Genomic DNA, 25,352 nt, shown 5'->3' on the forward strand with positions numbered 1-25,352 from the left:
TTTGGCCTAGAGAGTACTTTTTCTCAGTGGTGCAGTCCTGCCAACCCTGGCTGGCAGCAACAGGGTTGGGGTTCTTTAGGGTGCTCTGAAAGGAGTTAATATAAAGTTAGATTATTGTTTGGATGTTTGTAACTTTGATATTTTGATTTATGAAATTAGGAGTGCTTAAATATAGAACTCAAGTGGAAATGCTAGTGACCAAATATCAGAAGGTTATATCTGAAAATGTTCTAAATTTTAGTCAGAAATGTTCATATTCTGCATATAAGTCTTTTACTTTATTCTAAATGTATCATGCTTTTAATGCTAATAACTAAAACCAATAAGAAAAATAACTTCTTGTATGTAATTTATGACAATATTTTGCAAGCCTAACCCATCAAATATACGTTATTTTAGCACATGTTTTAAATCAGTGACTTTTTTACAGTTAAACTGTACTTCCAAATGTCTATTTTCTGATTTCCAAGGAATAATAGAAAGCATGGTTCGAGAGCATTGTAATGTTAAAGTTGATCTAGCAGTCAATTTGTTTTCATTGCAACTCTTTAATTGCTATTTGTCTAGGGGATAGTGATCCTAGAAGAATGTCGACTTCCAAAAGACATTTTGAAAAAGCAAATCCAATTCGCAGACCAAGCTGTTTCATTAAACACTACAGGGAATCCCCAGATTCCTCAGGAGAGTCAAGATCCTTTACCAGAGCAAGATTTTGAAATGTCACCAAGTAGCCCAACACTACTTCTTCGCAATATAGAAAAACAGGTAATGTGAAGTAAGAGTAAAGTGTGAGTGGCATCAAAATGACTTTCAGTTGATTTTATAAACCCTTCAAATAAACGTGTGTCTCTGCTTAAGATATTGGTTATTAAAGTTGGCCGTTTGACATTAAATACAATTAAAATATTTAGTATATATAGTCTCTATTATAATATTGATAGAATTAAAGTTATTTAAATATAATATGTGGGACTTCCCCAGTGACACAGTGGTTGAGACTCCACGCTCCCAATGTTGGGGGCCTGGGTTTGATCCCTGGTCAGGGAACTAGATCCCACATGCATGCCACAACTGGGGAGCCCACGTGCCACAACTAAGAAGCCCGCCAACTGCAGCTAAGACCCTACACAACCAAATAATAAATAAATTTTTAAAATATTAAAATAAATAAATAAATATAATATGTAAAGTGTTGGTACATAGCTATAGGGTGATAACTCATTTATACTAAGGTTGGAAAATCTTGTTTTCTAACAAAATAGCTTATCATTGGACTTTTCTCATGGGGAAAGAACAGTGGTACCACTTAATAGATCTGAATGGGGTGTTTGATTAATTTATTGATAGAAAGTTTTACTGAAAGATAACATTAGAATATAGATTCTTTCATTAAAAAATGATCATGGAAATAGAGAGTCTAATAAACTCCTAATAAATTACTTTGACTCCAAAGCTTTTCCTGGTATTTAAATCCTCTTATGGATGACTCCAGAAGTTTAATTATTCTGTCCTATATTTATCCTTTGAAATCAAAACATTTTTTGCAAGATTAATATTTAAAATTTATTTCATATTATTTATAAAATTTAAATGAAGAAGAGGTTACATATATAATAGCCAAAATATCAAATGTATAGAAATAGACAAGAAATATGAAGGTATTTTATAAAAAAATAAATATCAACTGCATTACATAAAATAAGAATAAGAATAATTGAGTCATAACTTGTACTTGAATAGGAAAACACATCACTGCAAATCACAGTAAATTTATTAGCCCAATGTGAACTTAATAAAAAATAGCACTAAGACTTTTTTGAAAGCTGATTGTTGATACTAATATATACAAAATAGTAAATGTGCAAAAACATAGATACATTTAAAATACTGAATGTAATATAAATCAAATATTTTATTTGGTAAGCAGACTAATCAAAAAACTAAGGAAATAGAAAAAATATTAGCCATTTATTTTAATGTAGACTTTGGTGGCTCTTAAACAAACCTGGCTTTCTAAGAGTTTGTTAACTTGCAACCAGATTGAATCTGCCAGAATATACTCAGTTGGGACCACAGCTGCATGATTACATTATTCCAGTGGGTAATATGTATTCTCATCCCTGCCCACATTTAATTTTTCTGTTGTTGTTGTTGTAGTTGTTGTTTTTTCTGACATACATTGTGAAATAATATAGTACCAGATTACTACTGTCTTAATCCTGATAAGTCAGAATGCGGAGTAACTTCTCCCACCCCGTATTTGTTAAGTTTGCAATTGCCTAGAGTTTATCTTAATTTTCCAATTTCCAATGCATTGTCAAAATACTATTATGAATATTTTATAATTCAGAAAGTTATTTTGTAATTACCTGGTGTTAAACTGTAATGTACTTTACCATATAAGTGGTGTTTTAAATCAATACTGATTATATTCCTCTTCCCTCTTTTTTTTTCCCTCCCCTCATCCCTTAGGATCAGTACCTTTTCAGTTTGATCCTAGTTATTTCACACGAATAACGTGAGCACTTGATCAGTAGACCTTTGACTCTTTTTACCTGTAGGTCACTACTTATCCTTTGGAAAGAGTTTTCTTGTATTTTTTTCTTTCTTTTTGTTTAATATTTATTTATTTTATTTATGTATTTAATTTATTTTTTTGGCTGTGTCGGGTCTTAGTTGCAGCTTGCAGGGTCTTCGTTGAGGCACGCAGGATCTTTCGATGTGGCATGCAGTCTCTTCCTTGCGGTGCTCGGGCTTCTCTCTAGTTGTGGCATGCGGGTTTTTTTTTTTTCTGTAGTTGCAGGGCATGGGCTCCAGGGTGCATGGGCTCTGTAGTTGTGGTCCGTGGGCTCCAGAGTGCATGGGCTCTGTAGCTTGTGGCAGGTGGGCTCTCTCGTTGAGGTATACGAGCTCAGTAGTTGTGGCACGCGGACTTAGTTACCCCCCAACATGTGGGATCTTAGTTCCCCCACCAGGGATCGAACCCACTTCCCCTGCATTGTAAGGCGGATTCTTTACCACTGGACCACCAGGGAAGTCCCTCTTGTATTTTTTCTTTCTCCTTGGTAGCACCAGTTTGTTTGGTTGGACCTGAGTTCACATCAGAACTGGCTAGTTTGCTGGGCCCAGGGCAAAATGAAATCACACAGCCCTTTGTTAAAAAGTTTTAAGTTTTAAGCCAGTGACAGCAGAACATTAACCAAACATGGGATCCTTCTGAGTGCAGCCCCATGTTACTGCACAGGTTGCTCACCTATGAAGTTGGCTTTGGGTATCATGTTCATTTTAAGTCCCATTGCTGACAGGAGTGTCAGAGGCTTTGGGAGGGAATGGAACCAGGAGTTGTGAGAATACTAATGGCTCTAGACATGGAGAGGAAAAGGATGCAGAAAGGGGCAGCACCAATCACTTGTAGAGGTCATTTATAAATTACCTGTGAACAGGTAGTGTGCTCTTGAAACACATGCTAATAATGTTTTTATAGGCCAATTAAAATTAAGTTGTTTTCAAATACTCATTGAAGAAGACAGTCTAGGGGTGAGTAAATGGAAGAAGGGGTGGGAAGCCTGATATTACACATATTTTTTTTAAATATAATCTATTGGTATATAACTGTTTGCCTGCCATAGTGGAACTTGAGTATAGATCAGGTAATCCTTTGACTTGATTAAATTTACTGTTAGAGGAATGTTTTGCTTACCAAACTTATTTATGTTCCTCAAAAACAAAGAGTTGGCAGTTAAGATATAAAGGCACTATTGGGTTGTAGACTGATATGTATTTTAAAAAATAACATTGATTCATAGTATTAATGCATACTTCCATTATTAGATAATGTATTTTGTTCATAAATTGAAAGGTGACATTATTTTAGAACTTCAGATAATTTAAAATAAATTTCACACAGGTATATTTACATTAGAAACTTCATTATAAATAGCTAGTAAGTGTTTTGACTTTTAAAATTGATTTTTTTTTCAGAGTTCAAATTATGCCTCTCCTAATTTTACTTTTATATTCATTTTTACCGTGAATTTTCTATCCCAAATATGGACTCAAGTATATGAGGTTTTCTTGGGCAGGAGTGGGGTGGTTGTTAGGGTAAAGCTGGAGGTTGGTTGTGATGCTGTCACTCTGGACCAATTATTCACACATACTGATTAGCGACCTCCAATGGCTAAGAAGATTTTTAGATATTTTTGGAGGTGGAACAATGAGAAGAGTGTACTCTATAAATTTCTTTGTATGACCAAATTAATGAATACTTGATAGATGGATAAAGAGTGTATTGGTGATTTTGAAAACTAACTTTAATCTAAAAATGTATAATAATTTAAAAAATAAAGTCATTAGATATGTATTATTTTTCAAGAAAATAAGTGGTGAAAACATTTCAGGGTCTTCTTCATGGAAGACTTTTTGAAGAGTTCAAATATTATATTTAGCTCTATCATATTCTCTAGTCTCATTTCTAATAGCATGTTATTTGTTTCATACAAATAGAGTTGCAAAATAATTATTCCATATGCCCTCGTATTTTAGAATAGAATATCTTTCAGTTAATAAAACAGTGAAATATGTCTATATATTTTTAAAATATAGTCACACTATATTAAGTAAGAAAACCAGATTTTAGAAAATTGATGCAGCATAATTTACTTAAAAGGATGTGTGTGTGCATGTGTGCATACACTCATGCTCACATATATTCAAAATAAAAAGTTTTTTCTTGGGGTATGGATATATACCAAGATATTAGCAATGGTTTTCTCTGTGAAATATGATTACAGATTATTTTCTTTTCATTTTTGAAACCTCTTCATGCTTTCCCTTTTTTCTACAATGAACTACGATGGATTACATGTGTAATGAAAAATGTTATCCTTTTGTAAAAGTGTACTGTTTTCCATTGATGTGGGTTATGCTTATTATAATTGTTGTGTGTGACTGTTTTGAGAATAATATAATATTTATTGTATATTACAAATATCTTACATATAAGTTTGGGATAAGGGTCAATGAAAATTTGGGGTACCTGAAAAAACTGGTATATTCAAATTAGGAAAAATATTGAGAAGCAGTATGGTATAGGATTCAAGCCTAAGTTTGAATCCTAGCTCCATTTCTTACCAATTTTATAATCCATGATCGAGGTGCTTAATCTGTCTTTGCTTCAGCTTCCTCATCTGTAATTGATTTTAATAATAGTAGTATCAGTAGTTCTAATATTATCTACTTTGCAGGTTGGTTGTAAAGATTAGAAATATTCTATGTTTAGTGCTTAGTATAGTACCTGGCACATAGTGAGCACTTAATAAATTATAGCTATGAGTTTGTTATTATTAATTTGGCTGCGTCAAAGAAAATATTTATGTAGATTCTATCAGCTGAGCTTAAATGTTATAGAGGATAGGATGAGTAGACAAAAGAACTGAAGCAAAAAATGATATGGAAAAAAAGAGTACTTTAAAATGTAGATTTATTTATAATAATGGAAAAACCAGTAATGGTGTAAATTGTCTTTGTAGAGTAAAATATTTACTAAAACATAAACATTTACTTGTTTCATGAGAAGTTAAACTTTAATAGGCACTAAAGGTCTGAGATTTAACCATATTCCTTGCTTAGCAGTAGTAAAAGACTTACTGTTTTCTTGCAGAGCGCACAGTTGACTGAGATCATCAGCAGTTTGATTGCCCCTCTCAACTTGTCCCCAATGTCATCACCCCTCTCCTCTAAATCCTGTAGCCGTAAATGTCTGGCTAATGGCATTTCCAGGAGGTAGGTGTCAGTGGGATAGTTTTGCTTCTAAATTTGGCTTTGCTTATTTTGTTTTTATTTTGTTTTGATCTTTTAAGTATTATAGCTTCTTTTTTCTTCTTAAGCATTATTAGAGTACAATCAATAAATCATGGATACATTTTTAGATAACATCAAACTTTTATAACTAAGGGAACTATAAACCTGAGAATGAGGGATAAAGCTTTCCAGGAAGTTTCTAAATTTTTATAATGTTTCTAAAAATGAAAAACAGTGATACCATTTGCTACAGAAGTACTGCCATATTTAATATACCTTCCATTTTATACATTTTATAGTCTTCAGCTCCATACTGCCCTTGCAATACATTTTAAGAGTGAAAGACCCTACATATAGTTTGGGCATGGAAGATTGATTGGTAGATATCATCCATAAAATTCAGCTTAAGTTTTACTCATGTTGTAAATGAGTCATTTTGGTGGGGTTTTTTTGTTTTGTTTTGTTTTTATTTTGGCCGCGCTGCACAGCATGTGGAATCTTAGTTCCCTGACCAGGGAATCGAACCCGCACCCCCTACATTAGGAGCAGGGAGTCTCACCCACTGGGCCACTAGGGAAGTTCCCCTAAAATGAGTCATTTTGTATCTCAGCTTTTATAAGGTAAATTTTTTACTAAATGTAATTAATATAATCATTCCTATAATCCTTAGCAATTTATTATATCATGTTAGCAAAAAATATAGATATTATGAATCCTCTTTTGGGAACAACATTTGTTTTCTTTATTTTGCTTACATTTCTCTTTGAATCTTTCCTTTTAAAGATGCAGTTAGAATTAAAAAAGCTACTAGAATATTACTTTGTGTGTGCATCTAATTGTTTTTTCAAATAAAATTGCAGTGAGGGCTTCTTTGCTTTAAGTACCATAAAAGGACTAAGTGTAATTTAGTATCAGAAATATTTATATTAATAATTATATGATTTATTATTAAATTAAAAAATAAAACAAGAAAGGAAGATTCATACCATGGTGAAAATTATGTGAAGTAGCTATCAGCTTCTTAATGAGACTAGTGGATATAAACTAAGTCTTAAAATAAAAATGCTGTTATTTTATTTTTATTTCTAATTTATTATTTCGAAAGTCTAATTTTTAATACTTTTACAGTTTTGTTTGTACTGGGTCATGTTTACATTGTTCTATTATGGAAACAGTTATTCTACTGGTTTTGCTTTATTTTTGTTAACTTTATATTCATTCCTTATAACACTGATGATTCACTTTGAAAGGAAAGATTCTCATATGTTATACAGGATAACTATAATATCTTCATTTATGAGAACATTTCCTCATTAAGAAAGTCATAATTACAAGTTGAGCCATTAAACACCATCAGATTGTGATTTTGGGCTAAGTCAATTTTAAGTATTATTTTATTTACCTAACTAGGCATTACACTATTATACATATATGTGTGTGTGTGTGAGTGTGTGTGTGTGTGTGTGTGTACTAATTTTCATTTTAATGTACTTACCTATATTTTTGGTCATTTATTCACAAAGTATTTATTGCATAACTGTTTGCTGTATGCCATATAGTCAAAGTCCTAGGAATACAATGATGAAGACAAAATCTCCATTTTTAAATAGCTTACAGTCTAGTAGATGAACCATGTCATTGTTTAAACTAACATATAATAATAATAGAATTGTGTGCAGTTGTTTGAATATTTGGTTTAAATAACTGTGATAGTTGAAAAACATACCTCATAAAGATATATAAATCCAAATGAGAGACCAGAACCAAGATGGTGGAGTAGAAGGACGTGCTCTCACTCCCTCTTGTGAGAACACCAGAATCACAACTAGCTGCTGGACAGTCATTGACAGGAAGACACTGGAACTCACCAAAAAAGATACCCCACATCCAAAGACAAAGGAGAAGCCACAATGAGACGGTAGGAGGGGCACAATCACAGTAAAATCAAATCCCATAACTGGTGGGTGGGTGACTCACAGACTGGAGAACACTTATACCACAGAAGTCCACCCACTGGAGTGAAGGTTCTGAACCCCACGTCAGGCTTCCCAACCCGGGGTTCCAGCAACGGGAGGAGGAATTCCTAGAGAATCAGACTTTGAAGCCTAGTGGGATTTGATTGCAGGACTTCAACAGGACTGGGGAAACAGAGACCCCACTCTTGGAGGGCACACACAAAGTAGTGTGCGCATCGGGACCCAGAGGAAGGAGCAGTGACCCCAGGGGAGACTGAACCAGACCTACCTGCTAGTGTTGAAGGGTCTCCTGCAGAGGCGGGGGGTGACTGTGGCTCACCGTGGGGACAAGGACACTGGCAGCAGAAGATCTGGGAAGTACTCCTTGGCGTGAGCCCTCCGAGAGTCTGCCATTACCCCACCAAAGAGCCCAGGTAGGCTTCAGTGTTGGGTTGCCTCAGGCCAAACAACCAACAGGGAGACAACCCAGCCCCACCCATCAGCACTCAAGCGGATTAAAGTTTTACTGAGCTCTGCCCACCAGAGCAACAGTCAGCTCTACCCACCACCAGTCCCTCCCATCAGGAAACCTACACAAGCCTCTTAGATAGCCTCATCCACCAGAGGGCAGGCAGCAGAAGCAAGAAGAACTACAATCCTGCAGCCTGTGCATCAAAAACCACATTCACAGAAAGATGGACAAGATGAAAAGGCAGACGGCTATGTACCAGATGAAGGAACAAGATAAAACCCCAGAAAAACAACTAAATGAAATGGAGATAGACAACCTTCCAGAAAAAGAATTCAGAATAATGATAGTGAAGATGATACAGGACCTTGGAAAACCAATGGAGGCAAAGATCGAGAAGATGCAAGAAATGTTTAACAAAGACCTAGAAGAATTAAAGAACAAGCAAACAGAGATGAACAATACAATAACTGAAATGAAAACTATGCTAGAAGGAATCAGTAGCAGAATAACTGAGGCAGAAGAACGGCTAAGTGACCTGGAAGACAGAATGGTGGAATTCACTGCTGTGGAACAGAATAAAGAAAAAAGAATGAAAAGAAATGAAGACAGCCTAAGAGACCTCTGGGACAACATTAAATGCAGCAACATTCACATTACAGGGGTCCCAGAAGGAGAAGAGAGAGAGGAAGGACCCAAGAGAATATTTGAAGAGATTATAGTCGAAAACTTCCCTAACATGGGAAAGGAAATACCCACCCAAGTCCAGGAAGTGCAGCAAGTCCCTTACAGGATAAACCCGAGGAGAAACACGTCGAGACACATAGTAATCAAATTGGCAAAAATTAAAGAAAAATTATTGAAAGCAGCAAGGGAAAAACAGCAAATACCATACAAGGGAATTCCCATAAGGTTAACAGCTGATTTCTCAGCAGAAACTTTACAAGACAGTAGGGAGTTGCATGATATACTTAAAGTGATGAAAGGGAAGAAGCTACAACCAGGATTACTCTACCCGGCAAGGATCTCATTCAGATTCAATGGAGAAATCAAAAGCTTTACAGACAAGCAAAAGCTAAGAGAATTCAGCACCACCAAACCAACAAACCTGCTCTACAACGAATGCTAAAGGAACTTCTCTAAGTGCAAAACACAAGAGACGAAAAGGACCTACAAAAACAAACCCAAAACATTCAGAAAATGGTCATAGGAACATACATATAGATAATTACCTTATACGTGAATGGGTTAAATGCTCCAACCAAAAGACACAGGCTTGCTGAATGGATACAAAAACAAGACCCATATACATGCTGTCTACAGGATATCCACTTCAGACCTGCAGACACATACAGACTGAAAGTGAGGGGATGGAAAAAGATATTCCATGCAAGTGGAAATCAAAAGAAACCTGGAGTAGCAATACTCATATCTGATAAAATAGACTTTAAAATAAAGAATGTTACAAGAGACAAGGAAGGACACTACATAATGATGAAGGGATCAATCCAAGAAGATGATATAACAATTATAAATATATATGCACCCAACATAGAAGCACCTTGATAAGTAAGGCAACTACTAACAGCTCTAAAAGAGGAAATCGAAGGTAACACAATAATAGTGGGGGACTTTAACACCTCACTTACACCAATGGACAGATCATCCAAAATGAAAATAAATAAGGAAACAGAAGCTTTAAATGACACAATAGACCAGATAGATTTAGTTGATATTTATAGGACATTCCATCCAAAAACAGCAGATTACACTTTCTTCTCAAGTGCGCACGGAACATTCTCCACGATAGATCACATCTTGGGTCACAAATCAAGCCTCAGTAAATTTAAGAAAATTAGAATCATATCAAGCATCTTTTCTGACCAAAATGCTATGAGATTAGAAATCAGTTACAGGGAAAAAACGTAAAAAACACAAACACATGGAGGCTAAACAATACGTTACTAAATAACCAAAAGATCACTGAAGAAATCAAAGAGGAAATCAAAAATACCTAGAGACAAATGACAATGAAAACACGACGATCCAAAACCTATGGGATGCAGCAGAAGCAGTTCTAAGAGGGAAGTTTGTAGCTATACAAGCCTACCTCAAGAAACAAGAAAAATCTCAAACAATCTAACCTTACACCTAAAGGAACTAGAGAAAGAAGAACAAACAAAACCCAAAGTTAGCAGAAGGAAAGAAATTGCAAAGATCAGAGCAGAAATAAATGAAATAGAAACAAAGAAAACAATAGCAAAGATCAACAGAACTAAAAGCTGGTTCTTTGAGAAGATAAACAAAATTGATAAACCATTAGCCAGACGCATCAAGAAAAAGAGGGAGAGGACTCAAATCAGTAAAATTAGAAATGAAAAAGGAGAAGTTACAACGGGCACCACAGAAATACAAAGCATCGTAAGAGACTACTACAAGCAACTCTATTCCAATAAAATGGACAACCTGGAAGAAATGGACAAATTCTTAGAAATGCACAACCTGCCAAGACTGAATCAGGAAGAAACAGAAAATATGAACAGACCAATCACAAGTAATGAAATTGAAACTGTGATTAAAAATCTTCCAACAAACAAAAGTCCAGGACCAGATGGCTTCACAGGTGAATTCTATCAAACATTTAGAGAAGAGCTAACACCCATCCTTCTCAAACTCTTCCAAAAAATTGTAGAGGAAAGAAAACTCCCAAACTCATTCTATGAGGCCACCATCACCCTGATACCAAAACCAGACAAAGATACAACAAAGAAAGAAAATTACACACCAATATCACTGATGAATATAGATGCAAAAATCCTCAACAAAATACTAGCAAACAGAATCCAACAACACATTGAAAGGATCATACACCATGTTCAAGTGGGTTTTATCCCAGGGATGCAAGGATTCTTCAATATACCCAAATCAATCAATGTGATACATCATATTAACAAATTGAAGAATAAAAAGCATATGATCATCTCAATAGATGCAGGAAAAGCTTTTGACAAAATTCCACACCCATTTATGATCAAAACTCTCTAGAAAGTGGGCATAGAAGGTACCTACCTCAACATAATAAAGGCCATATATGACAAACCCACAGCAAACATCATTCTCAATGGTGAAAAACTAAAAGCATTTCCTCTAAGATCAGGAACAAACAAGGATGTCCACTCTCACCACTATTATTCAGCATAGTTTTGGAAGTCCTAGCCACGGCAATCAGAGAAGAAAAAGAAAAAAAAGGAATCCAAATTGGAAAAGAAGAAGTAAAACTGTCACTGTTTGCAGATGACATGATACTATACATAGAGAATCCTAAAAATGCCACCAGAAAACTACTAGAGCTAATCAGTGAATTTGGTAAAGTTGCAGGGTACAAAATTAATGCACAGAAATCTCTTGCATTCCTTTACACTAATGAAGAAAAATCTTAAAGACAAATTAAGGAAACACTCCCATTTTCTACTGCAACAAAAAGAATAAAATACCTAGGAATAAACCTACTTAGGGAGACAAAAGACCTGTATGCAGAAAAGTATAAGACACTGATGAAAGAAATTAAAGATGATACCAACAGATGAAGAGATATACCATGTTCTTGGATTGGAAGAATCAATATTGTGAAAATGACTCTACTACCCAAAGCAATCTACAGATTCAATGCAATCCCTGTCAAATTAGCAATGACATTTTTTACGGAACTAGAACAAAAAATCTTAAAATTTGTATGGAGACACAAAAGACCCCGAATAGTCAAAGCAATCTTGAGGGAAAAATATGGAGCTGGAGGAATCAGACTCCCTGACTTCAGACTATACTACAAAGCTACAGTAATCAAGACAATATGGTACTGGCACAAAAACAGAAACACAGATCAATGGAACAAGATAGGAAGCCCAGAATAAACCCATGCACCTATGGTCAACTAATCTATGACAAAGGAGGCAAGGATATATAATGGGGAAAACACAGTCTCTTCAATAAGTGGTGCTGGGAAAACTGGACAGGTACATGTAAAAGAATGAAATTGGAACTCTCCCTAACACCATACACAAAAATAAACTCAAAATGGATTCGAGACGTAAATGTAAGACCAAACACTATAAAACTCTTAGAGGAAAATGTAGGAAGAACACTCTTTGACATAAATCACAGCAAGATCTTCTTTGATCCACCTCCTAGAGTAATGGAAATTAAAAAAATAAGCAAATGGGACCTAATGAAACTTCAAAGCTTTTGCACAGCAAAGGAAACATTAAATAAGACAGAAAGACAACCCTCAGAATGGCAGAAAATATTTGCAAATGAATCAACGGACAAAGGATTAATCTCCAAAATATATAAACAGCTCATGCAGCTCAATATTAAAGAAACAAGCAACCCAATCCAAAAACGGGCAGAAGACCTAAATAGACATTTCTCCAAAGAAGACATACAGATGGACAAGAAGTCCATGAAAAGCTGCTCAACATCACTAATTATTAGAGCAATGCAAATCAAAACTTCAATGAGGTATCACCTCACACCAGTTAGAATGGGCATCATAAGAAAATCTATAAAGAACAAATGCTGGAGAGGGTGTGGAGAAAAGGGAACCCTCTTGCACTGTTGGTAGGAATGTAAATTGATACAGCCACTATGGAGAACAGTATGGAGGTTCCTTAAAAAACTGAAAATAGAATTACCATATGATCCAGCAATCCCACTACTGGGCATATACCCAGAGAAAACCATAATTCAAAAAGACACATGCACCCCAGTGTTCATTGCAGCACTATTTGCAATAGCCAGGTCATGGAAGCAACCCAAATGCCCATCAGATGAATGGATAAAGACAGACAAATGGCTAAAGAAGAAGTGTTAGATATATACAATGGAATATTACTCAGCCTTAAAAAGGAATGAAATTGGGTTATTTGTTGAGATGTGGATGGATCTAGAGACTGTTATACAGAGTGAAGTAAGTCAGAAAGTGATAAACAAATATCGTATCTTAACACATGTATGTGGAACCTAGAGAAATGGTACAGATGAACTGGTTTTCAGGGCAGAAGTTGAGACACAGATGTAGAGAACAAATGTATGGACACCAAGGGGGTAAAGCCGTGGGAGGGTGGGGTTGGTGGTGTGATGAATTGGGCGATTGGAATTGACATGTATATACTGATGTGTATAAAATTGATGACTAATAAGAACCTACTGTATTAAAAAAATTAAATTAAATTTAAAAATTAAAAAAATAATTCCAAATGAAAGAAATGTACCATTGGCTGCATTTACTAAATCATGATACTTTTTCAGTCCTATCTACTAATAATCAAAGGTTCTTGTTGAAATCAGCTAGTAACTGCCATCTTTCCTGATGTTAAGTAGTCGTTCGTACAAACTAATTTGGAAGTTTATAACAGTTTTGAAACCTACTAAAATTCTTTGATAGATTTAAGAGCAGATAAAAATTCATCCTCCAGTTTTTTGAAGTGTGCTGACATATGTGTTTTAATTAATTTTATTCATTTCACTAATGTATTTATTTTTGACAACAGTCAACACTTTTTTCAAATCCTTTGTACATAACATGAATTTTTTTCAAAAAGCACTTATTTTCACATTTGCTATCAAAATAAAATATTTCCCTTGAAGGGAAGATTGTATTTATTTTCTAACATTTGCTAGAAAATGTAATCCAGCTACCTTTCATCAACTCGGAGGGGTGAGAAAATGTAGAATGTTAGAGTTTTTTAAATGTATAATTGATCTTTAAGTTTAATAAGTCTTGGTACCAGATAATAAGCAAACTGTTACGTGTAACAAAAGATTTGGGGGATATTCCAGGTCTCATTAAAATTTTTGTAAAAAATTCTATTTATGATAATATATACCATAATATACAAATATATTTAACCAGGAACCTAGAAACTGGAATATATTACAGATAAGAGAGTAATAACACTGAAGGAAAAGTAGAAAATTTTGAAGATATGTGGTCGTTGTGTCCGATGTCAAAGAGAGGTACTAAAATATATCTCTTGGTTTTGTCAGTTATAAATTGAGACCTTAGCAAGAATGTGTAGTTGCATGACAGAGAGATGAGAGTGGGTTAAGGGAATGGGAGATGAAATAGAGAGGAGTCAAGATTATATTTTTAAGGCTGCTCACTGTAAAGGCCGTAATAAAATGTATGTACAACATCAAGGAAGGTGTTTTTTGTTTTTAAGATGGAAGAAATGTAAGCATCTTTATTAAAATAAAGAGAAGGGAAAGAGCTAGAGATGGGAAATGTAGAGATACATACCACAAAATTATGGTGGGACCTTATGACAGAAGAAATCTACTTGTTCCTTGAAAGTGGAGTGAAAGAGATTAAAATGGATGTAGATGCAGCTGTTTATAAAGTGACTATAGCTAAATTAAAAGTAGGAAAGGGGGCTGAAGGAGTTTGGTAAAGGTTTGGATAGACATTGACAAGTAAAACACAGCCCTTTCCCTGTGTTTTCCTCTATTCCCTTCCTTATTCAGTAGCAGAGAAGCCTGCCCCTGAAGAAGGATGGTATGTGATTTCTAAGGGGGTTTTTTTTTTGTTTTTTTTTTTTTTAGTATCTTAGCTATATTGTGAAAAGTACATGGTATTTGTAAAACTATTAAAGTATTATTTAATTGAATTTTTAATAAAATAAATGCATAGTAGTGAAATTCTATAAATTTAACAGATTATTCTACATTACTCATATTTAAGAATGTTACCATAGATTTTGAAAATTAATAGGATATATAATTTCACATTACAGTAATATATGAAAAAGTTTTGATTTAGGGATATCTGTATTGAAGCAGTGTGAAATTTATTTATTTATGAACCTTTTGACTCTGGGAGTAAATTGGCAAATGAGGCCTAGTTTTATTTCTTGTAGCTTTCTGTTTTTTCCAATATTATTTTTATTTTTTTTCTTTACATATAGTTTTATATGAACGAAACATCTTTCAAACTTAAAGCTTTTCAGGAGTAAGGGCTTAGTCTAATTAATGTTATTCAAGCTTGATACTTAACCACAAAGCACTTTCTGAAGATATCCTATTAAGCATATAAATAGTATTCATTGTATGTATTTAAGTAAATGTGAAGGTAAGAAAATTCATCATTTGAAAATTCAGGTAAAATGTACATACCATAAAATTTACCATTTTAACCATTTTTGAGTTTAGTGGCAGTGAGTAATTCACATTTTTGTCAGTAGTTGCCATCTTCCATCTCCAGAACTTTTTTCATCTTCCTGAATTGAAACTCTATATCCATTACATTACATTACTCCACATTCTTCCTTCTTCCCAGTTCTTAGCAACCACCATTCTACTTTATAGCTCTATGAATTCGACTACTCTAGGTACCTCATATAAGTGAAATCATACAGTATTTATCCTTTTGTGACTGCCTTATTTCACTTAGCATAAAGTTGTCAAGGTTCATCCATATTGTAGCTTGTGTCAACATTCCCTTTTTAAAGGAATAAAATTCTGTTTTATGTATAGACCTTTTTTTTTTAACTTTAAATCAGTTTATTGACATAGTAACACAACACACTTGCCTCCCTGACCCCCCCATCCCCCTCACCCAATCTAGATCTCTCCCACTTCCTTCTCCCTTAGAACAAGCTGTTCAGTGAAAACAGAAAAGGGCAGACCACTTCTGCATCCCCAGTCCCATGCCTAAGCCCTGTGGAGCAGGTCTCAGGCACTACTCAGAACCTGTTAGGGAGGGACGGGGAAAGTTAGCACTAGACTCAGCTAGGCAGAGGCATCCAATCCCCAAGAACAGATTCCTCCACAGCACCCAGGCCCTGAGTTGCTATTTTATTGGGACCAATTTTGTTTATCCATTGACCCTTGTATGAACATTTGGGTTGCTTCCTCCACCTTTTGGCTAGTGTGAATAATGCTTCTATGAACATGGGTATACAAATATTTGTTTGAGTTCCAGCTTTTTATTTTTTGGATATGTACCCAGAAGGGGAATTGGGGAATTGAATAAGAGTTTTTGTAATTGTTTACTTAGAAAATGAGAAATTATTGAATGTCGTTAATGATATTTCTAAGCCAAAATCTTAAAAAAAGCAAGAACCCAGAAAAGTAAACAATGCACAGCAATCTACTTTGTCTGAGGCCAAATTCTGTCAAAATTAAGTTGAGGTTTTGATAGCTTTCTGGGGAAAGAGAAAAATCAAAGCCAAATCCAGGAAAATCAAGTGAAGTTTTAATAGCTTATGGGATTAGAAGATGATAAATCAAAGCCCATGGTTTGCCTATAGTAGAGCGATAAAATGAAATCCTGCCTATATTTAGCTGAGATCACCTTCCTCTAGGAGCTACACCTTCACAGTAGATGTAAATAAGAAAGAAAACTGATTCCCTTTCCTGAACGCTCCTACACTGTTGGTGGGAATATAAATTGGTGCAGCCACTATGGAAAACAGTATGGAGTTTCCTTAAAAAACTAAAAATAGAGTTGCCATATAATCCAGCAATCCCACTCCTGGGCATATATCCAGAGAAAAACTCTAATCTGAAAAGATTCATGCACCCCAGCGTTCATAGCAGCACTATTTAAAATACATGTAATACAAATACAAGCCAAAACATGGAAGCAACTTAAATGCCCATCAGTAGATGAATGGATATGTTTACAATAACCAGGACATGGAAGCAACCTAAGTGTCCACCAACAGATGAATGGATAAAGAAGTTGTGGCATGTGTATACAATGGAATATTACTCAGCCATAAAAAGAAATGGAATTGAGTTATTTGTGGTGAGGTGGATAGACCTAGAGTCTGTCATACAGAGTGAAGTAAGTCAGAAAGAGAAAAACAAATACCATATGCTAACACATATATATGGAATCTAAAAAAAAAAAAAGTGGTCATGAAGAACCTAGGGGCAAGATGGGAATAAAGACACAGACCTACTAGAGAATGGACTTGAGGATATGGGGAGGGGGAAGGGTAAGCTGTGACAAAGTGAGAGAGTGGCATGGACATATATACACTAGCAAATGAAAATAGATAACTAGTGGGAAGCAGCCACATAGCACAGGGAGATCAGCTTGGTGCTTTGTGACCACCTAGAGGGGTGGGATAGGGAGGGTGGGAGGGAGGGAGACACAAAAGGGAAGAGATATGGGGACATATGTATATGTATAAGTGATTCACTTTGTTATAAAGCAGAAACTAACACACCATTGTAAAGCAATTATACTCCAATAGAGATTTAAAAAAAAATAGATGAATGGATAAAGAGGATGTTGTATGTATGTATATATATATATATATACATACAGTGGAATGCTACTCAGCCATTAAAGAATGAAATAATGCTATTTACGGCAACATAGATGGACCTAGAGATTATTATACTAAGTGAAGTAAGTCAGACAGAAAGACAAATACCATATATCATCACTTTTATGTGGGATCTAAAATATGATACAAATGAACTTATTTACAAAACAGAAGCAGACTCACAAACACAGAAAACAAACTTATGGTTACCAAAGGGGAAAGGGGTGGGAAAGAGCTAAATTAGGAGTTTGGGATTAGTAGATACAAACTACTATATATAAAATAGATAAACAACAAGATCCTACTGTATAGCCCAGGGAACTATATTCAATATCCTGTAATAAACCATAATAGAAAAGAATATGGAAAAGAATATATATTCATATTCTTTTTCATATCCTTTGCTGTACACCAGAAACTGACACAACCTTGTAAATCAACTATACTTCAATTAAAAAAAAAACTGTTTCCCTTTTCCCATTCCTGGGGCACCATGGGGAGAGTTGCCTTGGTGCTGAGCACAGCAGAAGATAAAATTAAAAAAGCAAACCTACTTTGAGATAGTGTGACCATGGTGGGGACTTTGACATGGATTTTCAGTCCAAATTTGTATCAATGAGTCATCCAAGGAATGCCTAGTTTAAAATGGTTCTAGAATGGATGACACTACAATGGTTCTAGAATGGATGATGGCAGAGGCAAATGCAGATTCTCTCTAGAGGAAGGCACCTTCTTTCTTAGGCCCAGGAAATCCTCATGAATAATTTTTCGAGAGCAGTGATCAGCACACAGTCAAATATAATCAAACATGAGGACACAGGGCAAAGACAGTAAGAATAAGGAGAAAATAACAGCAAAAGCAGATCATAAAGTTTTCAGATATTCGAATTATCAAATGCTGATTATTTAAAAAACAGTGCTTATTCTGATTTTAGAAATAAAAGAGGCTTAAAAATACCTGCAGGGAAGAATCTATAAAAGTGACTAGCACATTTGAAAGAGGTCCAAAACCTCTGAAAAATGCTGAAATTAAAAACCAAGTGAGTTTGGCAGCACTGTGGACACAATTGGAGACAGAATTCATAATGTAAAAGATAGATTAGAAGAAAAGTTCCAGAATGTAGGAAAAGAGACAAAACAATGGAAAATACAAAAGTCATTTAAAAATGTGGAGAACATGGACTTCCCTCGTGGTCCCGTGGTTAAGACTCCATGCTTCCACTGCAGGGGGCATGGGTTCAGTTCCTGGTTGGGGAACTAAGATCCCACATGCCACCAGGTGCAGCCAATAAAAACAAAATGTGGAGACTATATTGAGCAGGTCTAATATGAGACTTAATTAGAGGCCTGGAAGATGAGATAGAGACTGGAGCAGAAGCAATAGTTGAGGAGGTATTGGATGAAAAGTTACCTGATCTGATGAAAGACATCACATTCAGGAAGTCAAACACAGATTCCTGAGCAGGACAAATAAAAAGAAGTATACCCCTAGAAATAGAGAGGAAATGTGGGGGAAAAAAGCAAAAACAGAAACAAATGGAATATCTAAAAGCAACAGTCGGGGCAGGAAAGGAGGAAGACATTACCTTAATTGAAGCCAGAGTTCAGCTGACAGCTGACTTCTCAAGAGTAATAATAGGAGCCAGAGTACAGTGAAATGATATCTTCATTGTGTTGAAAGAAAATAACTGTCTATCTAGAAATTCTATACTCAGAGAAAACATCTTTCAAGTCTGACCTTGAAACACAATTGTTTTCAGACAAAGCAAAACTGAGAGTGTGTCACCAGTAGACTCTAATTAATGATAACCATAAAGGGAGTGTTTCAGGCAGTGGAAAGTGATGATCCTTTTGAGAGATGCAAGAAGGGATGAAGAACAAATAATATGGTAATAACGATATGGTTATATGTGAACAAACAGTAGAAAATATGTCTAGTAGGGTTAAAAAAATTCCATGGCAACAACAGCATATAGGCCAGGAGGAAGGTAAATGGATTTAAATTATTCTCAGGAGGCTGGTAAAAGTACAGAAGTTCCTTGACTTACAATGGTCAGACTTACAGTTTTTCAGCTTTATGATGGTGCGAAAGTGATATGTATTCAGTAGAAACTGTATGTCAAATTTTGAATTTGGATCTTTTCCTGGTCTAGTGATATGTGGCACGATAATCTCTTGTGATGCTGGGCAATGGCAACAAGCTGCAGCTCCCAGACAGCCACAAATCATGAGGGTAAACAGCCAATATACTTACTTTCTGCACCCATGCAACTATTCCATTTTTCACTTTCAGTATAGTATTCAGTAAGTTACATGAGGTATTCAACATTTTATTATAAAATAGGCTTTGTGTTAGGTGATTTTACCTCACTGTAGGCTAATATCAGTATTCTGAGCATGTTTAAGGTAGTCTAGGCTAAGCTATGATGTTTGGGATTATATGCATTTTTGACTTAAAATATTTTCAATTTACAATGGGTTTATCAGGATGTAACCCCATCATAATTTGAGAAAGATCTGTACTGATTTAACTTTTGATGTTTCTACATTAAGTATGATGGAGAGGTCCACATGTGGCAGGGGTTTCTTAGGTGCTGATAATGTTCCTTTTCTTGACCTGAGTGGTAATTATGGGACAGTGGAGGAGTAGGTGAGGTATTGCTTCATATATACAAGTTACACATACCTTCTCAAAAGATAAATGTTTTATGTGCTTAACTATAGGTATCTTATATTTTACAATAAAAAAGTTAAAATAAGGTAAAAATTGTACATTTCAAAAAGGATAAATAGAAAATACAATTTTTAGTACTACGTTGTTAAAATTATAACCATAAAATACCAAAATTTTAAGGTAGAAGTAGGAATGTGATATTTAATTCGTTGAAAGTGAAACAAAGAGAATTAAATCTCACTTCAGTGTTACCCTAAAAGTTACTGGTAGAGACTGGTCCAGTTATTGGTTTCATTATGGTATCTAAATATTGATATTCTCTTGCTTCTAAAAATTTTGTAAAGTCTTAACCAACATTTGACAGTCATTAAGTCTACACTGTAACCCAGTTTCTACAATTCTATCATCTTAAATGGCACATGTTTTATCTACTAAAATGTAGTATATCACTCATCAGGTCATCAACTAAGAGTTTTAAGTATGTCTTGCAGTAAACATACCAGCTACTGGGAGACAGTATATAATATATATTAAAATTGTGGATATATTTCTTTCAAATCCTTAGCAGGGTACTGGTCATTGATTTACAACTATTCTTACTCTTTTAAAGAAGTACTTCAAAGTGGCCAGAGTTACGATAAGTATTTGAGGGCATATGTAGAGCCTTATAGGCCAGCTATTACTGAAGACACCTGTCACATAGGTACTAGGAGTCACTGAGGTACCACCTATTTTTCCATCATACCTCTTGGGAAGATAAAAAGTTGCTGACTTGTTTTTGGTCTACCTAATTTGTTTGGGACTTTGTAAACCCAGGTAAACACACTGTTGGATTTTATTCTCATTACACTAAACATACCTTCTCAAAAGACCATCTTGGGCATTTAATCTCCTTCTTCCCCCCTAGAAGGTTTTAACTTTTGTTAATTCTTAATTATAGTGGTTTTTAATTTAGTGGGTTTTGGGTTACCTGAGATTTTGGAAGTATGCCCTTTTTACATATACTTTTTGTTTTGACATTTTGTGACCTTGAGCAAGTCAGTTAATCTCTTTACATCTCACTGTTTTTTATCCTAAATTTACTGGAATACAAATATTTTGTAAAGTAGATTCTAATGCTAATATTCTTCAATTAAATGCTTATTTGTAAGGAATTCCATTTTTTCAAACAAATTAAAAATAAAAACAAAAAGGTCTCAATACAGCCTAAAATGTATATCTTTTTGTAACATCACTATTGTGCTTTGCTTTTGATGTTTTATGTTAGCTTAAATCTAGAGATTTAGTGAATAAAGCGAAATTACTATACTCAACATATCTTAGTAACTTTAAAGGATAATCTAGAAGTTATTATGGAAAGAAGTATCCAAGACAGTAGGAGAAATGATAATTCTATTCAAATGTTAAAAACTTTCATATAAGCCATTGGGAAGAATTGTTTAAGTAAAATTTATTACATTTTGCCTTTCTTGGATGATACTGAACTTAATTCAGTTTTTCTTTGATAACTCAAGCTCATCACTATGACCACATCCTCAGAGGCTATTGAGATTAATAATTGTTTATCTATAAAAGAATTCACTTAATAGCCAACAAATACCTGAGTGATGGCAGCGTGCCAGGCTTTGGATTGGATTGGGATATGATGTTGAACAAAACCAGGTGCGATCTCTGACCTTATGGTGTAGAGTCTAATTGGGTAAAAATGACATCAACCGAATAATCACACAAATAAATGTGAAATTTAAAATCCTGATCAAACGCTATGAAGAAAACTCACTGCATTGTTAAAATCGTTTTGGAATCAGATGGGTCTGAGATCAGTCCTAACTCTGCAACTTGGTAGCATTGTGATTTTAGGCAACTTTCTAAATCACAGTTGAAATGAGAATAGTTTGCTTCCTGGGTTGTTGTGAGGATCAAATGAGATGACAAGTGTGATACAATTTTGTTATTATTTTTTGCTTGTTTATTATCTGTGTCCTCCTGGATGAGAATGTAAGCTCCATGAGAGTAGGAATTTTTTTGGTCTGTCTTATTAACTGCTATATTCCTAGCATCTAGATCAGTGAGTCATAACATGGACACGAATAAATATTTTTTGAATGAATGGAATGACTTTTAAGATTTCTTTCAGGTAATCAGCATTCAAAACAAAAATATTTTGTATTTATTTGCTTTTTCTCTCCCATAGTCAGATTGGTATTTCAGTTGTTGGTCTCATGGCTGTTTCCTGAAATTCTGCTTCCTCTCAACAAATTTAACTCTGGACTAGAAAATCAGATAACCAAAGTTAGAGTGGTAGAAGTACCTGTACTATAATAAGAGACATTCTGTAGTAAGAGAGAAGGCCTCTCTCTTAACAGTAACAGGAGTGAGCTTTCATACATGGACTTACTAAGATCTCTTTTGGTTATTTAAAAGGGTTTTGCAATTTCAGCTGTATTCTGTATATTTGGACTTACCAGATAAGTAAACTCATAAGTGCTTCTAATAAAGCATTCTCATTCTAGCTTTATATCACATTATATCATAAGTTTGGTATATAGTTAGGTTGGAAGAAATTTAAATTTTGAATTTTTAAAGTTTGGTTACCTATTCTATGTATTAATTTTTAGTGGACCATGTAGAACTTAATGCTTGATATAATTTTTTAAAAATATTTAAGGTAATTTTTATAATATCCTAATGATCTTTTTCTTTCAATGTCTAAAGTAAATTCACTTGGTTAATTATTTTTCAGGGCAGCTGTTTTTTCCACTTTTTATTTATTGATTCCCAACCCCCATCTCTTATTTAATGGAAGTATCTCCCAGAACTCAGAATTGTTTTCTTAGCTTTATTAATCTTGGCAGCAGGGTTTAAGATGAGTCACCAGGAACTGAGCAGCTGAAAAGATTGAGTCTTCAAACAAATGAAGCATTACATTTTACCATCATAGAGACAGTTATTGGTTTTTAGATCTCATACTCTAAAATGAAGATAAAATGTTGTAAATGCATCCTTATTTACCCCATGGGGTATTATCTCTGGGAAAGTGAATTTCTACTTGAAATAATGGCTAGATTTTTGTTGTTGTTTGTTTTTACTTTAATGAGTCCCAGAATATGATATGAAATTAAATTCTAATTATTGTCATGCTACTTAATTCCACTAATGATAATTATCTCACGAAATGCAACGATTCTTTCTAATTGGGCATCACAATTGAAAAACTGCTGCTAAACTGGTAAACTAATAACATATAAAGTAATTCTTTTACCCTCATAATATTTTCAATAGTCACTTTTCAGTTATGAGAAAACATTTTTAGCAGCAAATTCCAGGCTGAAGTTTTCAAAATAATTTTGGGTTTCTATGAGTGTCATTAACTATTGTATTAGCTAGATGTACAACATCAATAAGGAACTAAAACTTCTCCTGCTGTGTTTTTAAAATAATACCAGTAGGAATTATTTTCTTTTGTAAAAACTTTACTTTTCCCTTTTAACCTCTGTTAATATAAGTCTGAAACTTAATGTTATAGGAAATGTTTAAATAAATTGTGATGCAGCCACTGGAAGGCATATCATATAACTATTAAAAAATTATGTGTAGGGCTTCCCTGGTGGCGCAGTGGTTGAGAGTCCACCTGCCAATGCAGGGGACACGGGTTCGTGCCCCGGTCCGGGAAGATCTCACATGCCGCGGAGCGGCTAGGCCCGTGAGCCATGGCCGCCGAGCCTGCATGTCCAGAGCCTGTGTTCCGCAACAGGAGAGGCCACAACAGTGAGAGGCCCGCGTACCACAAAAAAAAAAATTATGTGTATAGAAGGGATGTAGTCATATAGGAACATACTTCCTTTGGAATGTTAGGTGGAAAAATCAGGATGCCAAAATCATTGTACAGTATGATTTCATAGGAAAAAAAAAGATTTGAAGGATAAAATTTAAAGTTTTTATTAAAGCTATATTTGTGTTTAGATGATGAGATTTTGAAAAATATTTTAGCTTTTATTTTTTTCAGCTTTTTTCTATTTGCAAATTTTCCTTTAAAATGAAAAATAATAATTAGTAAAATAGTCTCAATTTCAAACTGTATCTTATATGTCAGAAAAACAGCTCACAGATTATATTGAAGAATCTGAACTGTACTCCCAAACTATAGATTAGCTAGAAATGTTTGGCAAATTTTATGTCACAATACTCAGAACAATATAGCTATCATATTGGCTTCCTAGTCCCTTTGCCTTTATACTTTGTAATTTCAAGTCCCACTTGAAATTAAGAGCCAGAGATAAGAATAGCAAATAACACTGCAATGGTCGGTCTCTTTTTCTCTCAACCTTTATTATGAAAAGCTTTAACATATAGAAGGCATAGCAAAGTGAATCAACTTATTCCCAGCTTTAACAGTTGTCAAGATTTTGCTACTCATTTCAGCTATTTCCCTTCCTGACACATTTTTTTCCTATGCTTTTAAAAAATAAATTCTATTGGTTGTTATTTTAACTGTAAATACTTCTGTATATTTCTCTGACAAGCTTTTTTTCAACATACCCACCATGTTGTTATCATCTGCTTTTTTTATTATTCTTATATTAGTCATAATTTATCACTATCATGAAATTCTCTATATTCATATTTTCCCAGTTGTCTCAAAATCATCTTTTTATGATTTTGTTAGAATAATTTGTTATTCTAACAAATTTGTTTGTTAGGATAATTTGTTAGAATCAGGACCCAAACAAAATCCATATTACATTTGGTTGTTATGTTACATTTTAAAATGTAAATATTAGAAATTCCTAATGCCAAAAAAAAAGACTGCAATTTTGGATGACATTTTTGTTTTCTTCTTATAAAATTATATAAGTTCATTGTATGAAAAGTTAAAAATTCATAAAATACTAAGAAGAAAGTGGAAATCACTTATATTGCTCAGAGTATATTTCCTTCCTATCATTTTTTACATTATTTTCATAGTTGAGATCTATTGGAAGCCGTTTTATATCTTATTTCAAAGTATATCTGAAGCTTTCTATACTTAAAAATTTTTTTTCCATTTTAATGGCTGCATTAAGACGTACCTTAATTTTTTAGAACAGGTAAGTACCTTAATTTTTTTTAGGGGCCATATC

General features: G+C 34.3%; 1 protein-coding gene across 6 annotated transcripts in view; it reads left to right on the plus strand.

Annotated features, from left to right (window-relative positions):
- KANSL1L (KAT8 regulatory NSL complex subunit 1 like) overlaps positions 1–25,352 on the plus strand; it is a 155,580-nt gene that overhangs the window by 60,827 nt on the left and 69,401 nt on the right. For all 6 annotated transcript variants that reach the window (XM_089916426.1, XM_022567577.3, XM_022567571.3 and 3 more), the window contains 2 exons: positions 568–765; positions 5,660–5,781. In XM_089916426.1, coding sequence (XP_089772552.1) covers positions 568–765; positions 5,660–5,781 — 320 coding nt within the window. The remainder of the gene's footprint in view (positions 1–567; positions 766–5,659; positions 5,782–25,352) is intronic.

The sequence above is a fragment of the Delphinapterus leucas genome, chromosome 8 (assembly GCF_059928025.1).
Source record: "Delphinapterus leucas isolate spDelLeu-1000000601 "Yukka" chromosome 8, BTC_Dleu_Yukka2, whole genome shotgun sequence".
Taxonomy (NCBI): domain Eukaryota; kingdom Metazoa; phylum Chordata; class Mammalia; order Artiodactyla; family Monodontidae; genus Delphinapterus; species Delphinapterus leucas.